The sequence below is a fragment of the Scyliorhinus canicula genome, chromosome 12 (assembly GCF_902713615.1).
Source record: "Scyliorhinus canicula chromosome 12, sScyCan1.1, whole genome shotgun sequence".
Classification (NCBI taxonomy): domain Eukaryota; kingdom Metazoa; phylum Chordata; class Chondrichthyes; order Carcharhiniformes; family Scyliorhinidae; genus Scyliorhinus; species Scyliorhinus canicula.
In genome coordinates, this window is record NC_052157.1 from 326985 (window position 1) to 350473 (window position 23489).

Below are 23489 nucleotides of genomic sequence, written 5' to 3' on the forward strand. Positions count from 1 at the left end.
CCTTCCTCTTCACCAGGAGCACGGATCCAGGTCCCCATATCCCTCCCAACCAGCTCCACATTCTCTACTATTAACTGATGGCGTCTCGCTCTCTCCTCCCTATCCACCTTAGCCTTAAACGAGATCACCTTCCCCTTCATCACTGCCTTCAGGGCCTTCCAAACCACCCACGCCAAAGCCTCCCCTGTGCAAATGAACCTTCCCTATCTTTTCACAGAAACTCCATTCCGCCACCAGCCCCACATCCATCCTCCACCCCAACTTCTGTCCATCCAATCTGGAACATGATCTGAGATCACAATAGCCGAATACTCTGCCCTCTTAACTCCAGGATGTTGTCTTCAGCATCAACGGGGCTGAGGTGGAGATGGTCAATAGCTTCAATTCCTAGGGGTGCACATCTCCAAAAATCTGTCCTGGTCAACCCACAACAACACTACCACCAAACAGCGCCTATAGTATGGCAACTGCTCGGCCCAAGACCGTAAGAAACTACAGAGAGTTGTGAACACGGCCAAGTCCATCATCCAACCTGCCTCCCATCAATGGACTCTGTCTACACCTCCCGCTGCCGGGGGAAAGCGGGCAGCATAATCAAGGATCCCTCCCACCCGGCTTACTCACTCTTCCAACTTCTTCCATCGGGCAGGAGATACAGAAGTCTGAGAACCCGCACGAACAGACTCAAAAACAGCTTCTTCCCCACTGTCACCAGACTCCTAAATGACCGTCTTATGGACGGATCTGGGCTGGGATTCTCCCATAACCGGTGGGGCGGGGGGGGGGGTCCCGGCATAGAGGAGTGGCGCCAACCACTCCGGCGCGGGCCTCCCCAAAGGTGCGGAATTCTCTGCACCATTGGGGGCTAGGCCCGCGCCGGAGTGGTTGGCGCCACACTGACTGCCGCCAAAACCGGCGGCAACGGCCTTTGATGCCCGCCGTCCGTCGTCGGGGTTGGCCGAAAGGCCTTCGCCGGTTCGCAAATGCACCGGTGCATGCACGCTGGGGGATTCTCTTCCGCCTCCGCCATGGTGGAGGCCATGGCAGCGGCGGAAGAAAAAGAGTGCCCCCACGGCACAGGCCCGCCCACTGATCGGTGGGCCCTGATCGCAGGCCAGGCCACCCCCCCCGGGGTCTGATCGCCCCGCGCCCCCCCCCCCCCAGGACCCCGGGGACCCGCTCACGCCGGCAAGCCTCTCAGCGGCGAGACTTTGGCCCATCGCGGGCTGGAGAATCACCGCAGGGGGCATGGCGATCGGCGCGGGGGGCACACTGATCGGCGTGGCGCGATTCCCGCCCCCGCCAATTCCCGGGTGGCGGAGAATTCCGGCCACGTTGGGGGCGGGATTTTCGCCGGTCCCGGGCGATTCTCCGACCCTGCGGGGAGGGGTCCCCCCTGATCTCTTCACACATCTTACACTCCGTATGCTTCACCCAATGCCTGTGTCTTTGTATTTACATTGTGTATTTGTGTATGTCCTATGTTTTTCTCATGTACGGAATGATCTGTTTGAGCTGTACGCAGAACAATACTTTTTACTGTCCCTCAGTACACATGACAATAAACAAACCCAAATTCAATCCAGCAAACAGCACGTGCCCCACCACCAAAAACCCGATTCTTGAGAACTCCCAACTTGTAGACAGAGGGCTCTTTCCCCCTCACCCCCATCAACTTGGTGAACATGTTCACAAAGTACTCAGTTAACCTCGGGCCCTCCACCAACTCGGGCAGGCCCACGATTGGCAGGTTTTGCCTCCGTGACCTGTTCTCCAGATCCTTCGCCTTCGCTCTGAGCTCTTTGTTGGCCTTCTTTGCAGTTCCTCACTGATCGAGGTGAACTGGTCACTCTGCTGCGACAGCCCCTCCTCCACCCCCTCCTTGCTCCGCATCTCCGTTAATGCCACCTTTATCGGGGCAGTCACCTCCTCCACCCACTCTTTAAGCAAAACCTTCACAGTAACTTCATTGCAGTGTTAATGTCAGTCCAGTTCAGTTTCTGATCAATGGTAACCCCCAGGATGTTGATTGTGGGGGATTCAGCGATAGTATAACAAAGAACAAAGAACAATACAGCACAGGAACAGACCCTTCGGCCCTCCAAGCCTGCGCCCATCACGTGTCCTTATCTAGACCAATGACCTGTATCCTGCTATACCCCGTCTGTTTGTGTGCCTATCCAGATAAGTCTCAAAGGTCACTAATGTATCTGCCTTAACCACCTCACTTGACAATGCATTCCAGGCCACCACCACCTTCTGTGTAAAAACCTCCCCCGCACATCTCCACTGAACCATTCCCCCTTCACCTTGAACCTGTGCCCCCTTGTAATTGTCATTTCCACCCTGGGAAAAAGCCTCAAACTGTCATTCAATGTCATGGGGCAATGGTTAAATCTTTTCTTCTAGGAGATGGTCATTGCCTGGCACCTGTGTAGCGCAAATGTAACTTGCCACTTGTCAGCCCTGAGCCTGGATATTGTCCAGGTCTTGCTGCATTTGGACACGGACTGCTTCATTATCTGAGGAGTTGTGAATGGTGCTGAACATTGTGCAGTCATCCGCAAACATCCCCACTTCTGACCTTATGATGGAAGGGTGGTTATTGATGAAGCAGCTGAAGATGGTTGGGCCGAGGGCACGACCCTGGGGAACTCCTGCAGTGATGTCCTGGAGCTGAGATGATTGACCTCCAACCACCACAACCATCTCCCTTTGTGCCGGGTATGACTCCAACCAGCGGAGAGTTTCCCCCTGATTCCCATTGACCCCAGTTTAGCTCGGGCTCCTTGACACCATACTCGGTCAAATGCTGTCTTGAAGAACAAATAACAAAGAAAGAACAAAGAAAAGTACAGCACAGGAACAGGCCCTTCGGCCCTCCAAGCCCGTGCCAGCCATGCTGCCCGTCTAAACTAAAATCTTCTGCACTTCCGGGGTCCGTATCCCTCTATTCCCATCCTATTCATGTATTTGTCAAGGTGCCCCTGAAACGTCACTATCGTCCCTGCTTCCACCACCTCCTCCGGCAGCGAGTTCCAGGCACCCACTACCCTCTGTGTAAAAAACTTGCCGGGTACATCGCCTCTAAACCTTGCCCCTCGCACCTTAAACCCGTGCCTCCTAGTAATTCACCTGTCTACTCTGGGAAAAAGCCTCTGACTATCCACTTTGTCTATGCGCCTCATAATTTTGTAGACCTCTATCAGGTCGCCCCTCAACCTCCTTCATTCCAGTGGGAACAAACCGAGTTTATTCAACCATAAATAGGACACACCTGGGCAATTTTCCACATTGGCGGGTAGATGCCAGTGTTGTAGCTGTACTGGGACAGCTTGGCTAGGGGTGTGGCAAGTTCTGGAGCACAAGCCTTCAGTACTATTGCCATGATATTGTCAGGGCCCATAGCCTTCGCAGTATCCAGTGCCTCCAGCCATTTCTCAATATCACGTGGAGTAACTCGAATTGGATGAAGACTGACATCTGTGATGTTGGGGACAGCCTTGGATGTAAATGGTTCAAACGTCCTTGCCCCACATGGGGAATGAGTCGCTGTGAATGAGGGAAGGGAACTAGTATGTCAGCCTTTATGACAAAGGAGTTGGAATACAGGAGTACAAAAGGCTTACTACAATTCTAAAAGACCTTGGTGTTATATTACGATTTTGTAATATATATGTTACTCTTTTTGTCTAGCCGAGTTGTTGAAATATAGACGTAGTCTTCCAGTGATGATAAAGTAATTTAATGAGCAATATGAAATAAACTAGTGAGTTCTTTTTACTTCAATACTGAACTAGTAAACAAACAAATAATGATAGATTAAACTATTAAATAAGATAATGCTACAAACTAAGATCTGTTAACTTTTTCTCTCGAGCTGTTTCCCTTCTGTACTCTCCACACTCCGAACACATGCTGCTAAAGAAAGAGTGGTAAAATCTTTTTATAGGCCTTGGTAGTGTGGCCATCTAGTGTTCATTTGCCTGTACTTGCTTAACATCACTTGTTCATGTATTACTACATACAGAGATCACTACACTTGGTGCAGTGCTGAGTACAGTTTTGGTCTTTTTATCCACGGAAGGATACACTGCCTTAGGGAAATTCACCAAAGTTTACTACATTGATTTCTTGGTTGTCCTATGATGACCTAGTAAGGTTCCTTCAGTAGCATCCTCTGAACCCATAACCAGTACTCTACTGAGTAGTACAACACTCCGTATGCTTCACCCAATGCCTCTGTCTATGTCTTTATATTGTGTATTTATCATATGTTCTATGTTTTTCATGTATGGAATGATCTGTCCGGACTGTATGCAGAGCAGTACTTTTCAGTGTACCTCGTAACACATGACAATAAAATCAAATCTATTCCAAAGTATGACCTTGAAGGAAAAGAGCAGCAGATACCTGGGAACTCCACCACCTGGAGGTTCCCCTCATCACTCACCGCCCTGACTTGGAAATATATCGGTCGTTCCTTCACTGTCGCTGGGGCAACATCCTGGAACTCCCTCCCTAACAGCACAGTGGGTGCACCTACACCTCATGGACTGCAGTGGTTCAAGAAGGCAGCTTACCCCCACCACCTCAGGGATGGGCAACAAATGCTGGTCACTGACACTCCATCCAGTGACAGGACTGAAATAGAGAATGTGCCTACACTCTGGAGTATGGACGGGTGAGGTCATTTCAATAAAACAGAGAAGATTGTGAGATGTCAAGAAGATGCTGAGAAACTGTTTTCTATGACTGAAGAATGTTGGGGGGGGGTAGGGTCTGCGCTTGGCGGGAAGTTTTGGTGTCACAATCCTGGGATAAAAGTTCAGCCAATTATTACTGAGGCAAGGACATTTTATTTCTTCAGAGGGTTGTGAATCTTTGGAATTCTCTACCTTAACTATGAATGCTTATTCACTGAACAGATTCACAGCTGGGATGAATAAATTCTTGGAATCTGAGGGAATTTTGGGATGTGGGGATCAGCTGTGGAGTTAAGTTTGAAAATCAGCCACAGCCGTGTCGACTCGAGAGACTAAATAAACCCAAGATTGCCTCTAGTTTAATATTCCAAAGGACATTGTGACTCGATTGAGTGTTTTTATGACAATCCAATAGTTTCAGTTACTATTAGTTACACTAATTTTTTCTTTCAGATTTATTTACTTAACTGAATTAAAATTTCCCAAGTGCTGTGATATAATCATTGTGATAGTTACTCTGAATAAGGGGGCAGTGGTCAACTCACTTTTTGAACAACTGCAGTTATAGTGAAAGTGCTGATGGATTGGGAGTTCCAGGAGTTTATCCCAACAATGATGAAGGGACAGCGACATATTTCCAAATGAGGCTGGTTGAAAGAAACTTGTACATAATGCTGTTTTTAAGCACCTGTGTCCCTCATTTTTCCAGTTGGGTTTGAGGGATGTTGTTGAAGGAGTCTTGGTGAGTTATTGAAGTGTATCTTGCAGGTGGTACACACAGCTGCCACTGCGCGTCGGTGGTGGATGAGGTGAATGTTTACGGTGTTGAATGGCTTTGTCCAGGTGGTATCAAGCATCTTGAGTATTGTGGGAACCACCCTCAGGCACGTGGAGTGCTCCATCACACTGCTGACTAGTAAATGATGGAAAGTCTTTGGGGAGTCAGCAAGTGAGTTACTCACCGCAGAATTCCCAACCTATAACCTTCTCTTGTCATATTTATCTGGTCAATGGTTGTCCCCAAGATGTTGATGGCCGGAGAGTCAATGATGGTAATTAGTTGACAGTCAAAGGGAGATGATTGGATTCTCTCTTGTTGGAGATGATCATTGCCTGGCACTTGTGTGGGGACCACTTGTCTCCCCAAGTCTAATTGTTGTCCAGGCCTCCGTACATATGGACACAGACACCGGTGATGTGGTGGCATTGTTGCTGGACTAGTAATCAGAGATCCAGAGTAATTCTCTGAGAATCCAGATTCAAATCCCATCACAGCAGATGGTAAAACTTGAATCCAATAAAAGTCTAATGTTGATCATACTTGCTGATTTTCATAAAGACCCATCTGGTTCATTAATGTCCTGTAGGGAAGGAAATCTGCCATCCTTGCCTGGTCTGACCTACATGTGACTCCAGATTCACCAATGTGATTGACTCTGAAATTAGGGATGGACAATAAATGCCGACCCAACCATTGATGGGCAAATCCCATGAATTAATAGGAACAAATTATATTCTTTCTAATAGAAAATGCTTTAAATATTTCACAAAAATACCAATATTATTTATAAATATTGCATTAATAAAGTTGTCTTTCCCCACAGGAGTGCATTGGCTTTTTTTACACCCATCTATCAAGTAATAAATAACTGACCTTGCGAGATTGAAGGAGTCGGCCATTATCTGGGCTCTGTTTATGACTGGTAAATGCTGTAAGAGAAAGATTTAAAATATAGCACATGCAATTGTAGTATTGTGTAGTACATTAAAAGCTCACTGGGATGGAACATACGCAAATAGCTGTAACAAAAGTGGTTTTGGAATCATGGTCAATGCTGCCACATTGTAGGTGCAAAGTGGTGATGAAGAGGCACAATTGGAAAATTTACTTTTCCGTTTTGCTTCATTCTGAACATGCATAGTGACAAAAGTTGAGAAATATTCTGTTTTTCGAATGAGTTTGAGATTATAAACGCTTTTCAATTTTGACCTTGTGAATTTGATATTTAAGATCTTACAATGGAACCCGCAAAACAGGACAGATACTTCATTAACTGAACCTCTTCACTGAGTGGAATGAAAGGAGGTGACAGAGTGGGGACAGAGTGGTGACAGAGTGGTGACAGTGGTGACAGAGTGGTGACAGTGGTGACAGAGTAGTGACAGTGGTGACAGAGTGGGGACAGAGTGGTGACAGTGGTGACAGAGTGGTGACAGAGTGGTGACAGAGTGGGGACAGAGTGGGGACAGAGTGGGGACAGAGTGGGGACAGAGTGGTGACAGAGTGGTGACAGTGGTGACAGAGTGGTGACAGAGTGGTGACAGAGTGGTGACAGTGGGGACAGAGTGGGGACAGAGTGGTGACAGAGTGGTGACAGAGTGGTGACAGAGTGGTGACAGAGTGGTGACAGTGGTGACAGAGTGGTGACAGAGTGGTGACAGAGGTGACAGAGTGGGGACAGAGTGGGGACAGAGTGGTGACAGAGTGGTGACAGAGTGGTGACAGAGCGGTGACAGAGTGGGGACAGAGTGGGGACAGAGTGGGGACAGAGTGGTGACAGAGTGGTGACAGAGTGGTGACAGTGGTGACAGAGTGGTGACAGAGTGGTGACAGAGTGGGGACAGAGTGGTGACAGTGGTGACAGAGTGGTGACAGAGTGGTGACAGAGTGGTGACAGAGTGGTGACAGTGGTGACAGAGTGGTGACAGAGTGGGGACAGAGTGGTGACAGTGGTGACAGAGTGGTGACAGAGTGGTGACAGTGTGGTGACAGAGTGGTGACAGAGTGGTGACAGAGTGGTGACAGTGGTGACAGAGTGGTGACAGAGTGGTGACAGTGTGGTGACAGAGTGGTGACAGAGTGGTGACAGAGTGGTGACAGTGGTGACAGAGTGGGGACAGAGTGGTGACAGAGTGGTGACAGTGGTGACAGAGTGGGGACAGAGTGGTGACAGAGTGGTGACAGAGTGGTGACAGTGGTGACAGAGTGGTGACAGAGTGGGGACAGAGTGGTGATGGTCATATAATGATATTATATCATTATTAATATTATATTAACCCTTTGACTTTCTGTCTATCTGAGAAACAAGGAATATAAACAGCTTTCAGCTGTTGTCAGTTTCGAAGAACAAGTAAAGAAGTAAAGATTTTGGACAAAGGAAAAGTTGATTCCAACTGAATCATTACATTTTAAGTGTATCCTGAGGGAACAACACATGCTGAGACTCCTCAAGGTCCTTGAGAAACTTTCCTGTGAGGAACCCAGAACACAGTTTTCTACAAAAATAGAAAATGCTGGAAATACTCAGCTCGTCATTCAGCACCTGTGGGTAGGAAAATTGTTTGCATTTGAGATCGGAAATGACTCTTCCTCAGGACCATCACCTGGAGCATTTTGCTTTTGTAGGAAGCGTTTATGTTGCCCCTGAGCGAACTTGCTTGAGCAGTTTCATGCTGGAAAGTCATTTCAGGTTGAAATTCCATTGATGTCTTCGATAATTCAGTGAAGATGAATTCAGAACAAGTTAATTAAATATCTGTGTTGTAATATGACCAGGGTCTAACCTATTAGCTTCCTAACCAAAAAAATGACTTGTTTATCCCATCTCAGGTTTAATTTTGAAGGCATCAAGTGTTCTGTCAACTCCTTAATAACAAACATAATGATAACGATTGTACTCACTGTGTGATTTCTTAACAATTGCTCCACAAGTTTTTCCCAGTTCCTCTCATCATAATTCACTCTGAAATATCCGGTAACGTTAATATTGGCCAAGATCCAGTCTTCCCCGCTGGGTTTCATATTCATATTATCTTCTGTTGGATTTAGAACAAACTTATTCACATAAAGGACTCAATTTGGGGCAAAGCAGCCATTCTTATTCTTACTTGATGAAATGTCATCATAATGTCAGTTGTACTTGAACATCTTGTGGAACTATGGGTCGTAGCAGATGTCAAGTAAACTGTGGGTCGTAGCAGATGTCAAGTAAACTGTGGGTCGTAGCAGATGTCAAGTAAAGCTTCCTCAACACACAGCAGAAAGAATCATTGTCACCACCAAATTATTGAAATGGTGTCTCAGATACACTACTCTTGTCAAAGAACAAAGAATAGTACAGCACAGGAACAGGCCCTTCGGCGCCGATCACGTGTCCTTATCTAGACTAACTGCCTGTATCCTTCCATACCCCATCTGTTCATGTGTCTATCTAGATAAGTCTTAACGGTCGCTGACGTATCTGCCTCACCCACCTCCCTTGGCAGTGCATTCCAGGCCACCACCACCCTCTGTGTAAAAATCCTTCCCCGCTCATCTCCACTGACCCCCCCCCCCCCCCCCCCCCCCCCCCCCCCACCTTGAACCTGTGCCCCCTTGTAATTGTCATTTCCGCCTTGGGAAAAAGCCTCAAACTGTTCACCCTAACTATACCCCTAATAATTTTATAAACTTCTATCAGGTCGCCCCTCAGCCTCCGTCTCTCTAGGGAGAACAATCCCAGTTTATTCAATCTCTCCTCATAGCTAATACCCTCCATACCAGGCAACATCCTGGTAAACCTTTTCTGTATTCTCTCCAAAGCCTCCACATCCTTCTGGCAGTGCGGTGACCAGAATTGGACACAGTATTCTAAATGTGGCCAAAGCAATGTTTTATATAACTGTAACATGATTTGCGAACTTTTATACTCAATGCCCCGCCCTATGAAGGCAAGCATGCCGTATGCTTTCTTTATCACCATTTCCACCTGTGCTGCAACTTTTAAGGATCTGTGGACCTGCACGCCCAGATCTCTGTCTCTATGCTCCTGATGGTTCTGTCATTTATTTTATAGCTCCCACCTGAATTGGATCTAACAAAATGCATTACCTCGCATTTGTCCGGGTTAAATTCCATCCGCCATTTCCCTGCCCAATTTTGCAGCCTATCTGTATCCTGCTGTATTCTCTGACAATCTTCATCACTATCCGCAACTCCTACAATCTTCGTGTCATCCGCAAACTTGCTAATCAGACCCGCTACATTGTCTTCCAAGTCATTTATATATATTACAAACAGCAGAGGTCCCAGAACTGATCCCTGCGGAACACCACTAGTTACAGCCCTCCATTCGGAAAAACACCCTTCCACTGCTACCCTCTGTCTTCTATGGCCAGGCCAGTTCTGGATCCATCCAGCTAGTTCACCCCTGACCCCCAAGTGATTTAATCTTTTGCACCAGACTGTCATGAGGGACCTTATCAAATGCTTTACTGAAGTCCATGTAGACAACATCCATAGCCTTTCCCTCATCAATCATTTTTATCACCGCCTCAAAAAACTCAATTAAATTAGTGAGACATGACCTCCCTCGTACAAACCATGCTGTCTGTCGCTAATAAGACCATTCACTTCCAAATGTGCATAGATCCTATCTCTGAGAATCTTTTCCAACGATTTCACTATCACTGACGCCAAGCTCACTGGTCTATAATTACCCGGATTATCCTTGCAACCCTTCTTAAATAACGGGACAACATTGGCTATCCTCCAATCCTGTGGGATCTCGCCTGTGGCCAATGAGGACACAAAGATTTCTGTCAGGGGCCCAGCGATTTCATCTCTTGTCCCCCTCAATAATCTGGGATTGATGCCATCTGGCCCTGGGGGTTTGTCTACCTTAATGCTTTTAACACACCTAACACTTCCTCCCTCGTAATACCCACCTGTTCTAAAGTATTTACACATCCCTCTGAGACACCACCAATCAGCATGTCCCTCTCCTTTGTGAATATCGATGCAAAATACTCATTAAGGACCTCACCTACTGCCTTTGGTTCTACACATAATTTCCCTCCTTTGTCCTCGAGTGGGCCGACTCTTTCTCTAGCTACCCTCTTGTTCCTAATATACGTATAAAATGCCTTGGGACATTTCATGACCACTTTTGGTCTTCCTAACTCCCTGTTTGAACTTTTTTCTACTTTCCCTGAATTTTTGCAAGTGCTTCATCTGTTTTTAGTTGCCTCGACCTCATGTATGCATCTTTTTTCTTTTTTCTAGACTTGCAATTTCCCTGGTCATCCATGGTTTCCGAATCCTGTCTTTCCTGTCCTTCCTTTTTACCGGCACAGGCCTGTCCTGCATTCCCATCAACTGCTCCTTAAAAGACTCCCACATGACAAATGTGGATTTACCCTCAAACAGCCTCCAAATCCGGCCTAATCTGGGTGTAATTAGCCTTCCCACAATTTAGCACCTTAACCCCAGGACAACACTCGGCCTTTTCCATGAATATCCGAAAGCTTACAGAATTGTGGTCACTGTTTGCCACATGTTCTCCCATTACAACATTGATGACCTGGCCGGGCTCGTTCCCCAGTACTATGTCCAGTATAGCTCCTCTCTCGTCGGACTATCCACTTATTGTTCCAAAAAACCTTCCTGGACACACTTAACAAATTCCTCACCACCCAGACCCCGAGTCTAAAGGGATTTCCAGTCAATATGAGGAAAATTAAAGTCTCCCACTACAACAACCCTATTATTTCTACATCTATCCAGAATCTGCTTACATATCTGTTCCTCAACTTCCCGTGGGCTGTTGGGAGGCCTGTAGTATCGCGCCCCCCCCCCCCCCCTCCTCCCCCCTCCATCTTGGTGACTTCCCCCTTCCTGTTTCTGAGCTCTATCCACAGTGCCTCGTTACTGGATTTTCCATGATGTCCTCCTTCTACAGCTGGAATATCTTCTCTAACCAGTATTGCAACTGCCCCACTTCTTTTACCTTCCTCCCTGTCTCACCTAAAACACATATATCCTGGAATATTTAGCTGCCAGTCCAGTCCCTTTTTTAACCAAGTCTCCATTACAGCAACCACATCCAAGTTCCCCGCGTGAATCAAGGCTCTAAGTTCATCTGTCTTACCTGTTAGACTCCGTGGATTGAAGCAGATACACTCCAGACCTCCAGTCTCACTCAGTTCGACCTCCCTCAGCCTACCCTTCTTCTTAGCCAGCCTGCCCCTGGTACCAGGCGCATCCCCAGTCTCTACACTTGCTGGCTTACTGTTCTGATTCCCACACCCCTGCCAAATTAGTTTAAACCCACCTGAACCATACTAGCAAACCTCCCAGCCAGGATATTGGTGCCCCTCCAGTTCAGGTGCAAACCGTCCTTTCTGTACAGGCCACACCCTCCCTGGAGGACACCCCAATTGTCCAAAAAATTGGACAATTATCCAATTGTCCCTCCTGCACCAGTTCTTTAACCACGTGTTCAACTGCACTATATTCCTGTTACTAACCTCGTTAGCACGTGGCCTGGGGACTAATCCTGAGATTACTATCCAAGACGTCCTGCTTTTGAATTTTCAACCTAACTCCCTAAATTGCCATGGCTGGGCCTCGCTATTCTTTCTGCCTTTATATATTCCTGAGAGGAAGAGGAATTGTAAAAGGGAGAAAAACGTTCCATGGCTAAACAAAGAAGTCAAGGAATATAAAGGCAAAAATGAGGGCATACACTGAAAAGCTAGTGGTCAGCTGGAGGATTAGCAGACCGTTAAGGTTCAGCAAAAGGCTGCTAAAAATAAAATCAAAAGAGGGCAGATGAACTACGAAAGGAAACTAGTGGAAAACATAAACACTGATACCAGAAGCTTCTGTAAGTATATAAAGAAGCTGTGTGCTCTGTTTCACAGAGACATGGCTCACCCCTGCCTCACCGGACTGTGCCATACAACCTGAAGGCTTCTCAATTCACCGGGCGGACCGCACGGCATCTTCAGGCAAAGCGAAGGGTGGAGGGTTTGCCTCCTCATCAACTCCTCCTGGTGCTTGGATGTGGTGACCCTGGCGACCTACTGCTCCCCAGACCTGGAATACCTGACCGTAAAGTGCCGCCCATACTATCTTCCACGTGAGTTCACTTCAGCCATTATCACAGCGGCCTACATCCCACCCCAGGCAGAAGTGAGGAAGGCGCTGGATGAACTGTACACAGTTATAAACAACTATGAAACAGAACACCCGGAGGCCTTGTTCATCGTGGCCGGAGACTTCAACAAGGCCAACCTCAAGAGTGTACTGCCAAAATTCCACCAGCACATCTCCTGTCCCACCAGGGGCGACAACACTCTTGACCACTGCTACTCAAAAATCAAGGGCACCTACCGTTCCATCCACCGACCGTACTTTGGGAAATCAGACCATAAGACTGTGCTCCTTCTCCCGGCTTACAAGCAGAAACTCAAGCGGGAGAATCCAGCTAAGAAGGTTGTGCAGTGCTGGTCCGAGGAGACAGAAGAGCTCTTACGTGACTGTTTAGAGACAGTGGATTGGTCCATATTTAAGAACTCAGCGACCAATTGAAATGAGTATGCCACCACCGTCACAGACTTCATCAGCAAATGTGTGGACGACTGCGTGCCAAAGAAAGCAGTACGTACATTCCCCAACCGGAAACCATGGCTCAACCGCGAGATTGACTCCCTACTGAAGGACAGATCTGAGGCGTTCAAGGCAGACGACCCTGTCCTATACAAGAAATCCAGGTACGACCTCCGCAAAGCCATCCGAGATGCCAAGAGAGAATATCAAACTAAGCTAGAGTCACAGACAGACTCTCGGCGGTTGTGGCAAGGACTAAACAACATAACGGGCTACAAAGCGAAGCCGAGCAGTATCTCTGGCAGCAGCGCACCCCTCCCCGATGAACTTAATGCATTCTATGCTCGGTTCGAGCAGGTAACCAACAATCCGCTGTCGAGTGCCCCAGCAGCCCATAATTCACCCATACCCACCATCACAGCTTCCGAAGTCAGATCGGCCTTCCTGAAAGTGAACCCACGGAAGGCGATGGGCCCGGACGGGATCCCTGGTCGTGCACTCAGAGCCTGCGCGGACCAGCTGGCAGAGGTATTCACAGACATCTTTAACCTATCCCTACTCCACTCCGAGGTCCCCACCTGCTTCAAGAAGACCACCATCATACCGGTACCAAAGAAGAACCAGGAAACGTGCCTCAATCACTACCGTCCGGTGGGCTTGACTTCAGTCATAATGAAGTGCTTTGAGACATTGATCATGAAGCGCATCACCTCCATATTCCCAGAATGCTTTGATCCACTGCAATTCGCATACCGTCGCAACCGGTCCACAGCAGACGCCATCTCCCTGGCCCTACACTCATCCCTGGAGCATCTTGACAACAAGGACTCCTACATCAGACTCCTATTTATGGTCTACAGCTCCACCTTCAACACCATAATCCCAGCCAAGCTCATATCAAAGCTCAAAAACCTAGGACTTGACTCCCCACTAGCAAATGGATCCTCAACTTTCTGACCAACAGACCACAATCAGTAAGAATGAGCAACAACATCTCCACAATAGTCCTCAATACCGGTGCCCCGCAAGGCTGCGTACTTAGCCCCCTACTCTACTCCCTGTACACACACGACTGCATGGCAAAACTTGGTTCCAACTCCATCTACAAGTTTGCTGACGATACGACATAGTGGGCCAGATCTCAAATAACGACGAGTCCGAATACAGGAGGGAGCTAGAGAACCTAGTGGAGTGGTGCAGCGACAACAATCTCTCCCTCAATGCCAGCAAAACGAAAGAGCTGGTCATTGACTTCAAGAAGCAAAGTACTGTACACACCCCTGTCAGCATCAACGGGGCCGAGGTGGAGATGATTAGCAGTTTCAAATTAATTGGGGTGCACATCACCAAAAATCTGTCCTGGTCCACCCACGTTGACGCTACCACCAAGAAAGCACAACAGCGCCTATACTTCCTCAGGAAACTAAGGAAATTAGGCATGTCCACATTAACCCTTACCAACTTTCACAGATGCACCATAGAAAGCATCCTATCGGGCTGCATCACAGCCTGGTATGGCAACTGCTCGGCCCAGGACCGCAAAGAACTTCAGAGAGTCGTGAACACAGCCCAGTCCATCACACAAACCTGCCTCCCATCCATTGACTCCATCTACACCTCCCGCTGCCTGGGGAAAGCGGGCAGCATAATCAAAGATCCCTCCCACCCGGCTTACTCACTCTTCCAACTTTTCCATCAGGCAGGAGATTCAAAAGTCTGAGACACACACAAAAATATTGAAAAACAGCTTCTTCCCCACTGTCACCAGACTCCTAAATGACCCTCTTATGGACTGACCTCATTAACACTACACCCTGTATGCTTCATCCGATGCCGGTGCTTATGTAGTTACACTGTACATCTTGTGTTGCCCTATTATGTATTTTCTTTTATTACCTTTTCTTCCCATGTACTTAATGATCTGTTGAGCTTCTCGCAGAAAAATACTTTTCGCTGTACCTCGGTACACGTGACAATAAACAAATCCAACAATCCAATCCCAGAGGGAGACAGAAGCTAACGTAAATGTTGGCCCTTTAGGGGACGTTACTGATGAGGTAATAATGGGAACACAGAGATGGCATAGGCACTGAACCAATATTTTGCCTCTATCTTCACAGTAGAAGATCATAAACATTTTCCAAAGACTACAGTAAATGCAAAGGAACTTGGTGCAATAACCTTAACTATGGAGACAGTATTGAATAAACTGATGGGATTAAAGGCAGTTCAGTCTCCAGGACCTGATGGCCAGCACCCTAGGGTATTAAAGGAGGTGGTAGTAGAGATTGTGGATTTGTGGGTTATGATATTTCAGAATTCCCTGGATTCTGGAAAGGTACCGGTGAATTGGAAACACACTAATGTAACTCCCCTATTCAAAAAAGGAGAGAGGCAAAAAGTAGGAAACTGTAGACGGGTTAGCTTGACCTCTGTGGTGGGGAAGTTGCTGGAATCAATCATCAAGGAGGAGATGACTGAACATTTGGAAAGATAAAGCTCGATCCACCATTGTCAGTGTGGTTTTATGAAGGATAAGTCATGCTTGACAAACTTGCTCGAGTTCTTTGAGGACATAACCAGCAAGGTGGATAATGGGAAACCTGTGGATGTGGTATACATAGATGTCCAGAAGGCATTTGACAAGGTGCCACATAAAAGACTGATCCAGAAAGTGAGATTGCAGAGGATTGGGGGTAGAGTACTAGATTGGATTGAGGATTGGCTGACTGACAGAAAGCAGAGGGTCGGAATCGATGGGTCCTTCTCTGGGTGGTGAACTGTAACTAGCGGGGGTGCCGCAGGGGTCAGTCCTCGGACCTCAACTGTTTACAATCTATATAAATGTTCTGCAAGCCGGGACAGACTGTAACAGCAACATTTGCATAAAATAGGTGGATAGCACGTTTAGCGAGTTGGTCACACCGCAGGTGAAGGTTACTGAGGGAGATAGAAAATGGGTGACCAAAAGACAGAGCAAGAGTAGGAAGGCAGTGCAGGTGTTCCCTGCGGTCATCTCCCTGCAAAACAGATATACTGCTTTGGATACTGTTGGGGGAGATGGCTCACCAGGGGAAGGCAGCAGCAGCCAGGTTCATGGCACCGTGGCTGGCTCTGCTGCACAGCAGGGCAGAAAGAAAAATGGCAGGGCTATAGTGATAGGGGACTCGATCGTAAGGGGAATAGACAGGCGGTTCTGTGGACGCAATCGAGACTCCAGGATGGTATGTTGCCTCCCTGGTGCAAGGGTCAAGGATGTCTCGGAGCGGCTGCAGGACATTCTGGGGGGGGAGGGTGAACAGCCAGCTGTCGTGGTGCACATAGGCACCAACGATATAGGTAAAAAACGGGATGAGGTCCTACAAGCGGAATTCAGGGAGTTAGGAGTTAAACTAAAAAGTAGGACCTCAAAGGTAGTAATCTCAGGATTGCTACCAGTGCCACGAGCTAGTCAGAGTAGGAATGTCAGGATAGATAGGATGAATGCGTGGCTCGAGAGATGGTGCAAGAGGGAGGGATTCAAATTCCTGGGGCATTGGGACCGGTTCTGGGGGAGGTGGGACCAGTACAAACCAGACGGTCTGCACCTGGGCAGGACTGGAACCGATGTCCTGGGGGGGGTGTTTGCTAGAGCTGTTGGGGAGGGTTTAAACTAATGTGGCAGGGGGATGGGAACCAATGCTGGAAGTTGGAAGGTAGTAAAACAGGGACAGAAACAAAAGGAAGTAAGGGGAAAGGTGCAAGGCAGAGAAGACATAGTCAGAAATCAAAAAGGGCGACAGTACAAGGTACAGTGACTGAGGGGAGCTCAGTGAATAGGCCCAGTAATAACAAAAGGAATAAAACTGGAGATGTTAAGATTCAAAACAGAGGTAAAAAAACCAACATAAGTGTACTTTACCTGAATGCTCGTAGTATTCGGAATAAAGTAAATGAGTTGATGGCACAAATCATCGTAAATGACTATGATTTAGTGGCCATTACTGAAACATGGTTAAAGGATGGTCACGACAGGACTTCCGGGTGCGGCTATGACCAGCTAAGTCGCACGTTTGGCTGCTCCTGCTACAAAGGTGTTTTCGGGCCGATTGGAGGGCCCCAACGGCGCTGTAAGGACAAATCCCGGTGGGGGAAGGCTCCCTGAAGAGAACCAGACCAACTTTATGGTCGGTACCCGGAGTGGGGTGGTAAAGAGAGCAACAGCAGCTCCTCAAAAAAAGCGGGGGAAGAAGACCAAAATGGCGCCCGGTGGTGCACCCGAGGACTGGAGGAAATGGGCGGAGGAGCAGCAGGCCGCTCTCCTGCGCTTCTTTACGGAGCTGAAAATGGAGCTCTTGGAGTCAATGAATGCGACGACCACCAGGCTGATGGGAGCCCAGGCGACCCAAGAGGCGTCGATTCGGGAGCTGCAGCAGGAGATGACTGCGAGGGAGGAGGAGGCCACGGTCCTCGTGGGAAAGGTAGAGGTGCACGAGGCACTCCACCTGAAATGGCAGAGCCGTTTTGAGGAGCTGGATACCCGAATGAGGCGGAAGAACCTGAGGATCTTGGGCCTGGCAGAAGGCCTGGAGGGGTCAGACCTCCCGGGATACGTAGCAGAAATGCTGAGCTCCCTGATGGGGGCAGGGGCCGTCCCTTCGCCCCTGGAGCTGGAAGAGGCCTACAGGGTCATGGCTAGGAAGCCAAGAGCAAATGAGCCCCCGAGGGCGGTGCTGGTGCGGTTCCAGCGACTCAGCGATCGTGAGAGAGTGCTGGAGTGGGCCAAGAGGGAAAGGAGCAGCAAGTGGGAGAATTCGACGGTGAGGGTCTACCAGGACTGGAGTGCGGAGGTGGCAAAGCGGCGGGCCCGGTACAACCGGACGAAGGCGGTGCTACATGCAAAACGGATCAGGTTCGGAATGCTGCAGCCAGCGCGCTTGTGGGTCACCTACAGGAACCAACACCACTATTTTGAGTCCCCAGAGGAGGCGTGGGCCTTTGTACAGGAAGAGAAACTGGACTCGAATTAGACCCAGGGGATACTTGGCGGCCGTAGCCGCTCGGGTACTTTCAGCTGAATTCTTTGTTTGGATTTTGAACTCTTGCTGTGGTTTTTCTTCTGATGTTTTTTCCCCCTTTGCCAACTTCCCTTAGTTATTGTTATTGTGGTTATTCATGGTTATTTATGGTTATTTATGCTGTTTGGTAGAGGGCGACTGTTAAGTACATTGTTATTTGTTATCTATCTGTTATTTATAATGTTAAGTTGGGGAGGTGGGACGGGGGGGAGAGCAGATCGGGGATATGGGCTCCTAGGGGGGGTTCTTTACAGGCATGGATGGGGACGGGGGTGGAACTGAAGATGGCGGGGTGGGGTGTGGCAGGGCGAAAGCGCGGGCTTTCCTCTGTTTTCCCGCGCGCGGGGCAGAGGAGGGGGGAGGGGAGGAGTGCGGGGCGTGGCTAGTAATGGCGACCTTTCCCGCGCTGGAGCGGGGCCAGGGAGGAGTGGCAAGGGGGGGGAGGCCCCCCCCCCCGAGCCGGGGGGAGTCGGAGTGTGGCAGGAGCAGCCGGGTCAGCGTGAACCAGCTGACTTACGGGAGTACGATGGAGGGTACATCGCGGCTAGGAGGGGTCCTAGCCTGGGGGGGGGGGGGGGGGGGGGAGGGGGGTTAGGGAGGGACACCGGGTTGCTGCTGAAAAGACCAGAAACGGGAAGTGGAGGACTGGAGAGGTGGGGGGAGGGGGACATCGCCATGGGGAGCGGGTCAGAAGGGGAGGGTCGACCCGGGGCGAGCAGGGAACGGGACATGGCTAATCGGCAGGGGAAGGGGGCGGGTCGTCCCGCGTCCCGGCTGATCACTTGGAACGTGAGGGGGTTGAATGGGCCGGTCAAGAGATCAAGGGTATTCTCACACCTGAAGGGACTGAAGGCTGATGTAGCAATGTTACAGGAGACCCATTTGAAGGTAGTGGACCAGGTTCGCCTGAGAAGGGGGTGGGTGGGACAGGTGTTCCACTCTGGATTGGACGCAAAGAACCGGGGGGTGGCGATTCTGGTGGGAAAGAGGGTGTCGTTCGTGGCGGAGGAGGTGGTGGCGGATAAGGAGGGTAGGTATGTGATGGTGAAGGGTAAGCTGCAGGGGGAGAAAGTGGTGATGGTCAACGTATATGCCCCGAACTGGGATGACGCGGGTTTTATGAGGCGCCTATTGGGCCTCATTCCGGGACTGGAGGCAGGGGGCTTGATCATGGGGGGGGACTTTAACACAGTGCTGGACCCCGGGCTAGACAGATCGAGCTCAAGGACCAATAGGAGGCCGGCAGCGGCAGAAGTGCTGAGGGGGTACATGGAGCAGATGGGAGGAGTAGACCCATGGAGGTTTGGTAGGCCGAGGGCGAGGGAGTATTCCTTTTTCTCCCACGTCCATAGAGTGTACTCCAGAATCGATTTCTTCGTGTTGAGCAGGGGGCTGATCCCGAGGGTACGGGAAGCTGAGTACTCGGCCATTGCGATCTCCGATCATGCACCACATTGGGTGGATGTGGAAATGGGGGAGGCGCGGGACCAGCGCCCGCTGTGGCGGCTGGATGTGGGGCTGTTCGCGGACGACAAGGTGTGTAAAAGGGTCCGGAAGAGCATTGAGAGCTATCTGGACTTGAATGACACGGGTGAGGTGCAGGTGGGGATGGTCTGGGAGGCCCTGAAGGCAGTGATCAGGGGAGAGCTGATCTCCATAAGGGCGCACAGAGAAAGAAAGGAGAGGCAGGAGAGGGAGAGGCTGGTGGGGGAGCTATTGGAAGTGGATAGGAGATATGCGGAGGCACCAGAGGAGGGGCTGCTGGGAGAACGGCGCAGCCTGCAGGTCAAGTTCGACCTGCTGACCACCAGGAAGGCAGAGACGCAGTGGAGAAGGGCACAGGGCGCGGTCTATGAGTATGGGGAAAAGGCGAGCAGGATGCTGGCACACCAGCTTCGCAAACGAGATGCGGCTAGGGAGATTGGGGGAGTGAAGGAGAGGGGCGGGAAGGTAGTGCAGAAGGGGCAAGAAGTGAACGGGGTCTTCAGGGATTTTTACAAGGAGTTGTATCGGTCTGAGCCGCCGACGAGGAGAGGGGGAATGGAGGACTTCCTAAACAAATTGAGGTTCCCAAGGGTCCAGGAGGGGCTGGTAGAAGGGCTGGGGGCGCCAATAGGGCTAGAGGAGCTAGTCAAGGGAATAGGTCAGATGCAAGCGGGGAAGGCGCCGGGGCCAGATGGGTTCCCGGTGGAATTCTATAAGAAAAATGTGGACTTGGTGGGACCGGTACTGGTACGAGCCTTTAATGAGGCGCGAGAGGGGGGGGTTCTGCCCCCGACAATGTCGCAGGCTCTGATCTCCCTGATATTGAAGCGGGATAAAGACCCCGTGCAGTGCGGGTCCTACAGGCCTATCTCGCTTCTGAACGTGGATGCCAAGTTGCTGGCAAAGATCCTGGCAGCTAGAATAGAGGATTGTGTGCCGGGGGTAATCCATGAGGACCAGACGGGGTTCGTGAAGGGGCGGCAGCTCAACACGAATGTGCGGAGATTGCTGAATGTAATTATGATGCCGGCAGTGGAGGGGGAGGCTGAGATAGTGGTAGAGCTGGACGCGGAGAAGGCATTCAATAGGGTGGAGTGGGAGTACCTGTGGGAGACGTTGGAACGGTTTGGGTTTGGGGAAGGGTTTATTAAGTGGGTGAAGTTGCTCTACTCGGCCCCGACGGCGAGTGTAGTGACAAACGGGAGGAGGTCGGAGTATTTCGGGCTCCACCGAGGGACCAGGCAGGGATGTCCCCTATCCCCCCTACTTTTCGCACTGGCGATTGAACCGTTGGCGATGGCACTGAGGGGTTCAGGGGGGTGGAGAGGACTGACTAGGGGAGGGGAGGAACATCGAGTATCGCTGTATGCGGATGATCTACTGCTGTACGTGGCAGACCCAGAAGGGGGAATGCCGGAGATAATGGAACTATTAGCAGAGTTTGGGGACTTTTCGGGGTACAAACTAAATTTGGGCAAAAGCGAGGTTTTTGTGATACACCCGGGGGACCAGGGAGAGGGTATTGGGAGACTCCCCTTCAAGCGAGCAGGAAAGAGCTTTAGGTACTTAGGGGTGCAGGTGGCAAGGAACTGGGGGACCCTCCACAAGTTGAACTTTTCCAGGCTGGTGGAACAGATGGAGGAGGAATTTAAGAGGTGGGACATGGTACCGTTGTCGCTGGCGGGGAGGGTGCAGTCAATCAAAATGACGGTCCTCCCAAGGTTCTTGTTTTTATTTCAGTGCTTGCCCATCTTCCTCCCTAGGGCCTTCTTCAAAAAGGTGACGAGTAGCATCATGAGCTACGTGTGGGCGCATGGCACCCCAAGGGTGAGGAGGGTCTTTTTGGAGCGGAGTAGGGACAGTGGAGGGCTGGCACTACCCAATCTCTCGGGGTACTACTGGGCGGCAAATGTATCGATGGTGCGCAAGTGGATGATGGAAGGGGAGGGGGCAGCTTGGAAACAAATGGAGAGGGCGTCCTGTGGCAACACAAGCCTGGGGGCCCTAGTAACGGCACCATGGCCGCTCCCCCCCACGAGGTACACCACGAGCCCGGTGGTGGCGGCCACCCTCAAGATATGGGGGCAGTGGAGGCGACATAGGGGGGAAATGGGAGGTCTGTTGGCGGCGCCAATAAGAGGGAACCATAGATTCATCCCGGGGAACATCGACGGGGGATTTCAGAGCTGGTACAGGGTGGGCATACGGCAGCTGAAGGACCTGTTTATAGAGGGGAGGTTTGCGAGCCTGGGAGGGCTGGAGGAGAAGTTTGAGCTCCCCCCGGGAAACATGTTCAGATATTTACAAGTGAAGGCATTTGCTAGGCGGCAGGTGGAGGGGTTTCCCCTGCTCCCCAGTAAGGGGGCGAGTGATAGGGTGCTCTCGGGGGTCTGGGTCGGAGGGGGGAAGATATCAGACATCTACAAGATAATGCAGGAGGCGGAAGAAGCATCAGGGGAGGAGCTGAAAGCCAAGTGGGAAGGGGAGCTGGGAGAGCAGATAGAAGACGGGACGTGGGCGGATGCACTGGAGAAGGTCAATTCTTCCTCCTCGTGTGCGAGGCTGAGCCTCATTCAATTTAAGGTGCTGCATAGAGCTCACATGACGGGGACAAGGATGAGCCGGTTCTTTGGTGTGTCAGATGTCTGGGAAGCCCAGCGAACCATGTGCATATGTTCTGGGCATGTCCGGTGCTGGAAGGGTTCTGGAAGGGGGTGGCAAGGACGGTTTCGAAGGTGGTGGGGTCCAGGGTCAAACCAGGATGGGGGCTTGCGATCTTTGGGGTCGGGGTAGAACCGGGGGTACAGGAGGCTAGGGAGGCCGGAATACTGGCCTTTGCGTCCTTAGTGGCTCGACGAAGGATATTAATTCAATGGAAGGACGCGAGGCCTCCAAGCGTTGAAACTTGGATTAACGATATGGCTAGCTATATTCAGCTAGAAAGAATCAAATTTGCCCTGAGAGGGTCGGTACAGGGATTCTCCAGGCGGTGGCAACCTTTCCTTGACTTTTTAGATCAGAGATAGACGTTCGGGGTCGTGGCAGCAGCAACCCGGGGGGGGGGGGGGGGGGGATGGAGGGGGGGGGGAGGGAGGGGGGGGGAGGGGAGGGGGGGGAGGGGAGGGGGGGGGCAGCAAGGGTCGTGGGGGGACATGCACGACTGTAACGCGGGCAAGTCTGCTCGCTGCTCATGTCTGAAACTGTAGGCTGCCTTGTTTGTTAAGGTTGCCTGGGGGGGGGGGGGGGGGGGAGGACTGGTGCGCGCGAGAGGGCGGGCGAGGGAGGGACATTTGCCTAGAGGGATTGTGTTGTAAATAATTTAAAAATTAGTAGGGGTAAATGTTTGTATGGAAAAACTCTTTCAATAAAAATTATTTAAAAAAAAAAAGGATGGTCACGACTGGGAGTTAAATATCCGAGGGTATCAAACTATTCGGAAGGACAGAGTGGATGGTAAGGGAGGTGGTGTTGCTCTGTTATTTAAGGATCACATCCGGGCAATAGTAAGGGATGACATCGGTGCTATGGAGGATAAGGTTGAATCCATTTGGGTGGAAATCAGGAATAGTAAGGCGAAAAAGTCACTGATAGGAGTAGTCTATCGGCCACCAAATAGTAACGAGATGGTGGGGCAGGCAATAAACAAAGAAATAACTGATGCATGTAGAAATGGTACAGCAGTTATCATGGGGGATTTTAATCTACATGTCGATTGGTTTAACCAGATCGGTCAAGGCAACCGTGAGGAGGAGTTTATAGAATGTATCCGCGATAGTTTCCTAGAACAGTATGTAATGGAACCTACGAGGGAACAAGCGGTCCTAGATCTTGTCCTGTGTAATGAGACAGGATTGATTCATGATCTCATAG

The 23489-nt window shown here is 50.1% G+C and overlaps 1 protein-coding gene across 1 annotated transcript in view; it reads right to left on the minus strand.

Annotated features, from left to right (window-relative positions):
- The window catches only part of LOC119974802 (aminopeptidase N-like), a 129911-nt gene that overhangs the window by 53759 nt on the left and 52663 nt on the right, over window positions 1-23489 (minus strand). Inside the window, exons 4-5 of the mRNA XM_038814066.1 lie at window positions 8389-8522; window positions 6361-6416 (exon numbers count right to left, since the gene is read on the minus strand). Of these exons, the coding sequence (XP_038669994.1) occupies window positions 6361-6416; window positions 8389-8522 (190 nt within the window). The remainder of the gene's footprint in view (window positions 1-6360; window positions 6417-8388; window positions 8523-23489) is intronic.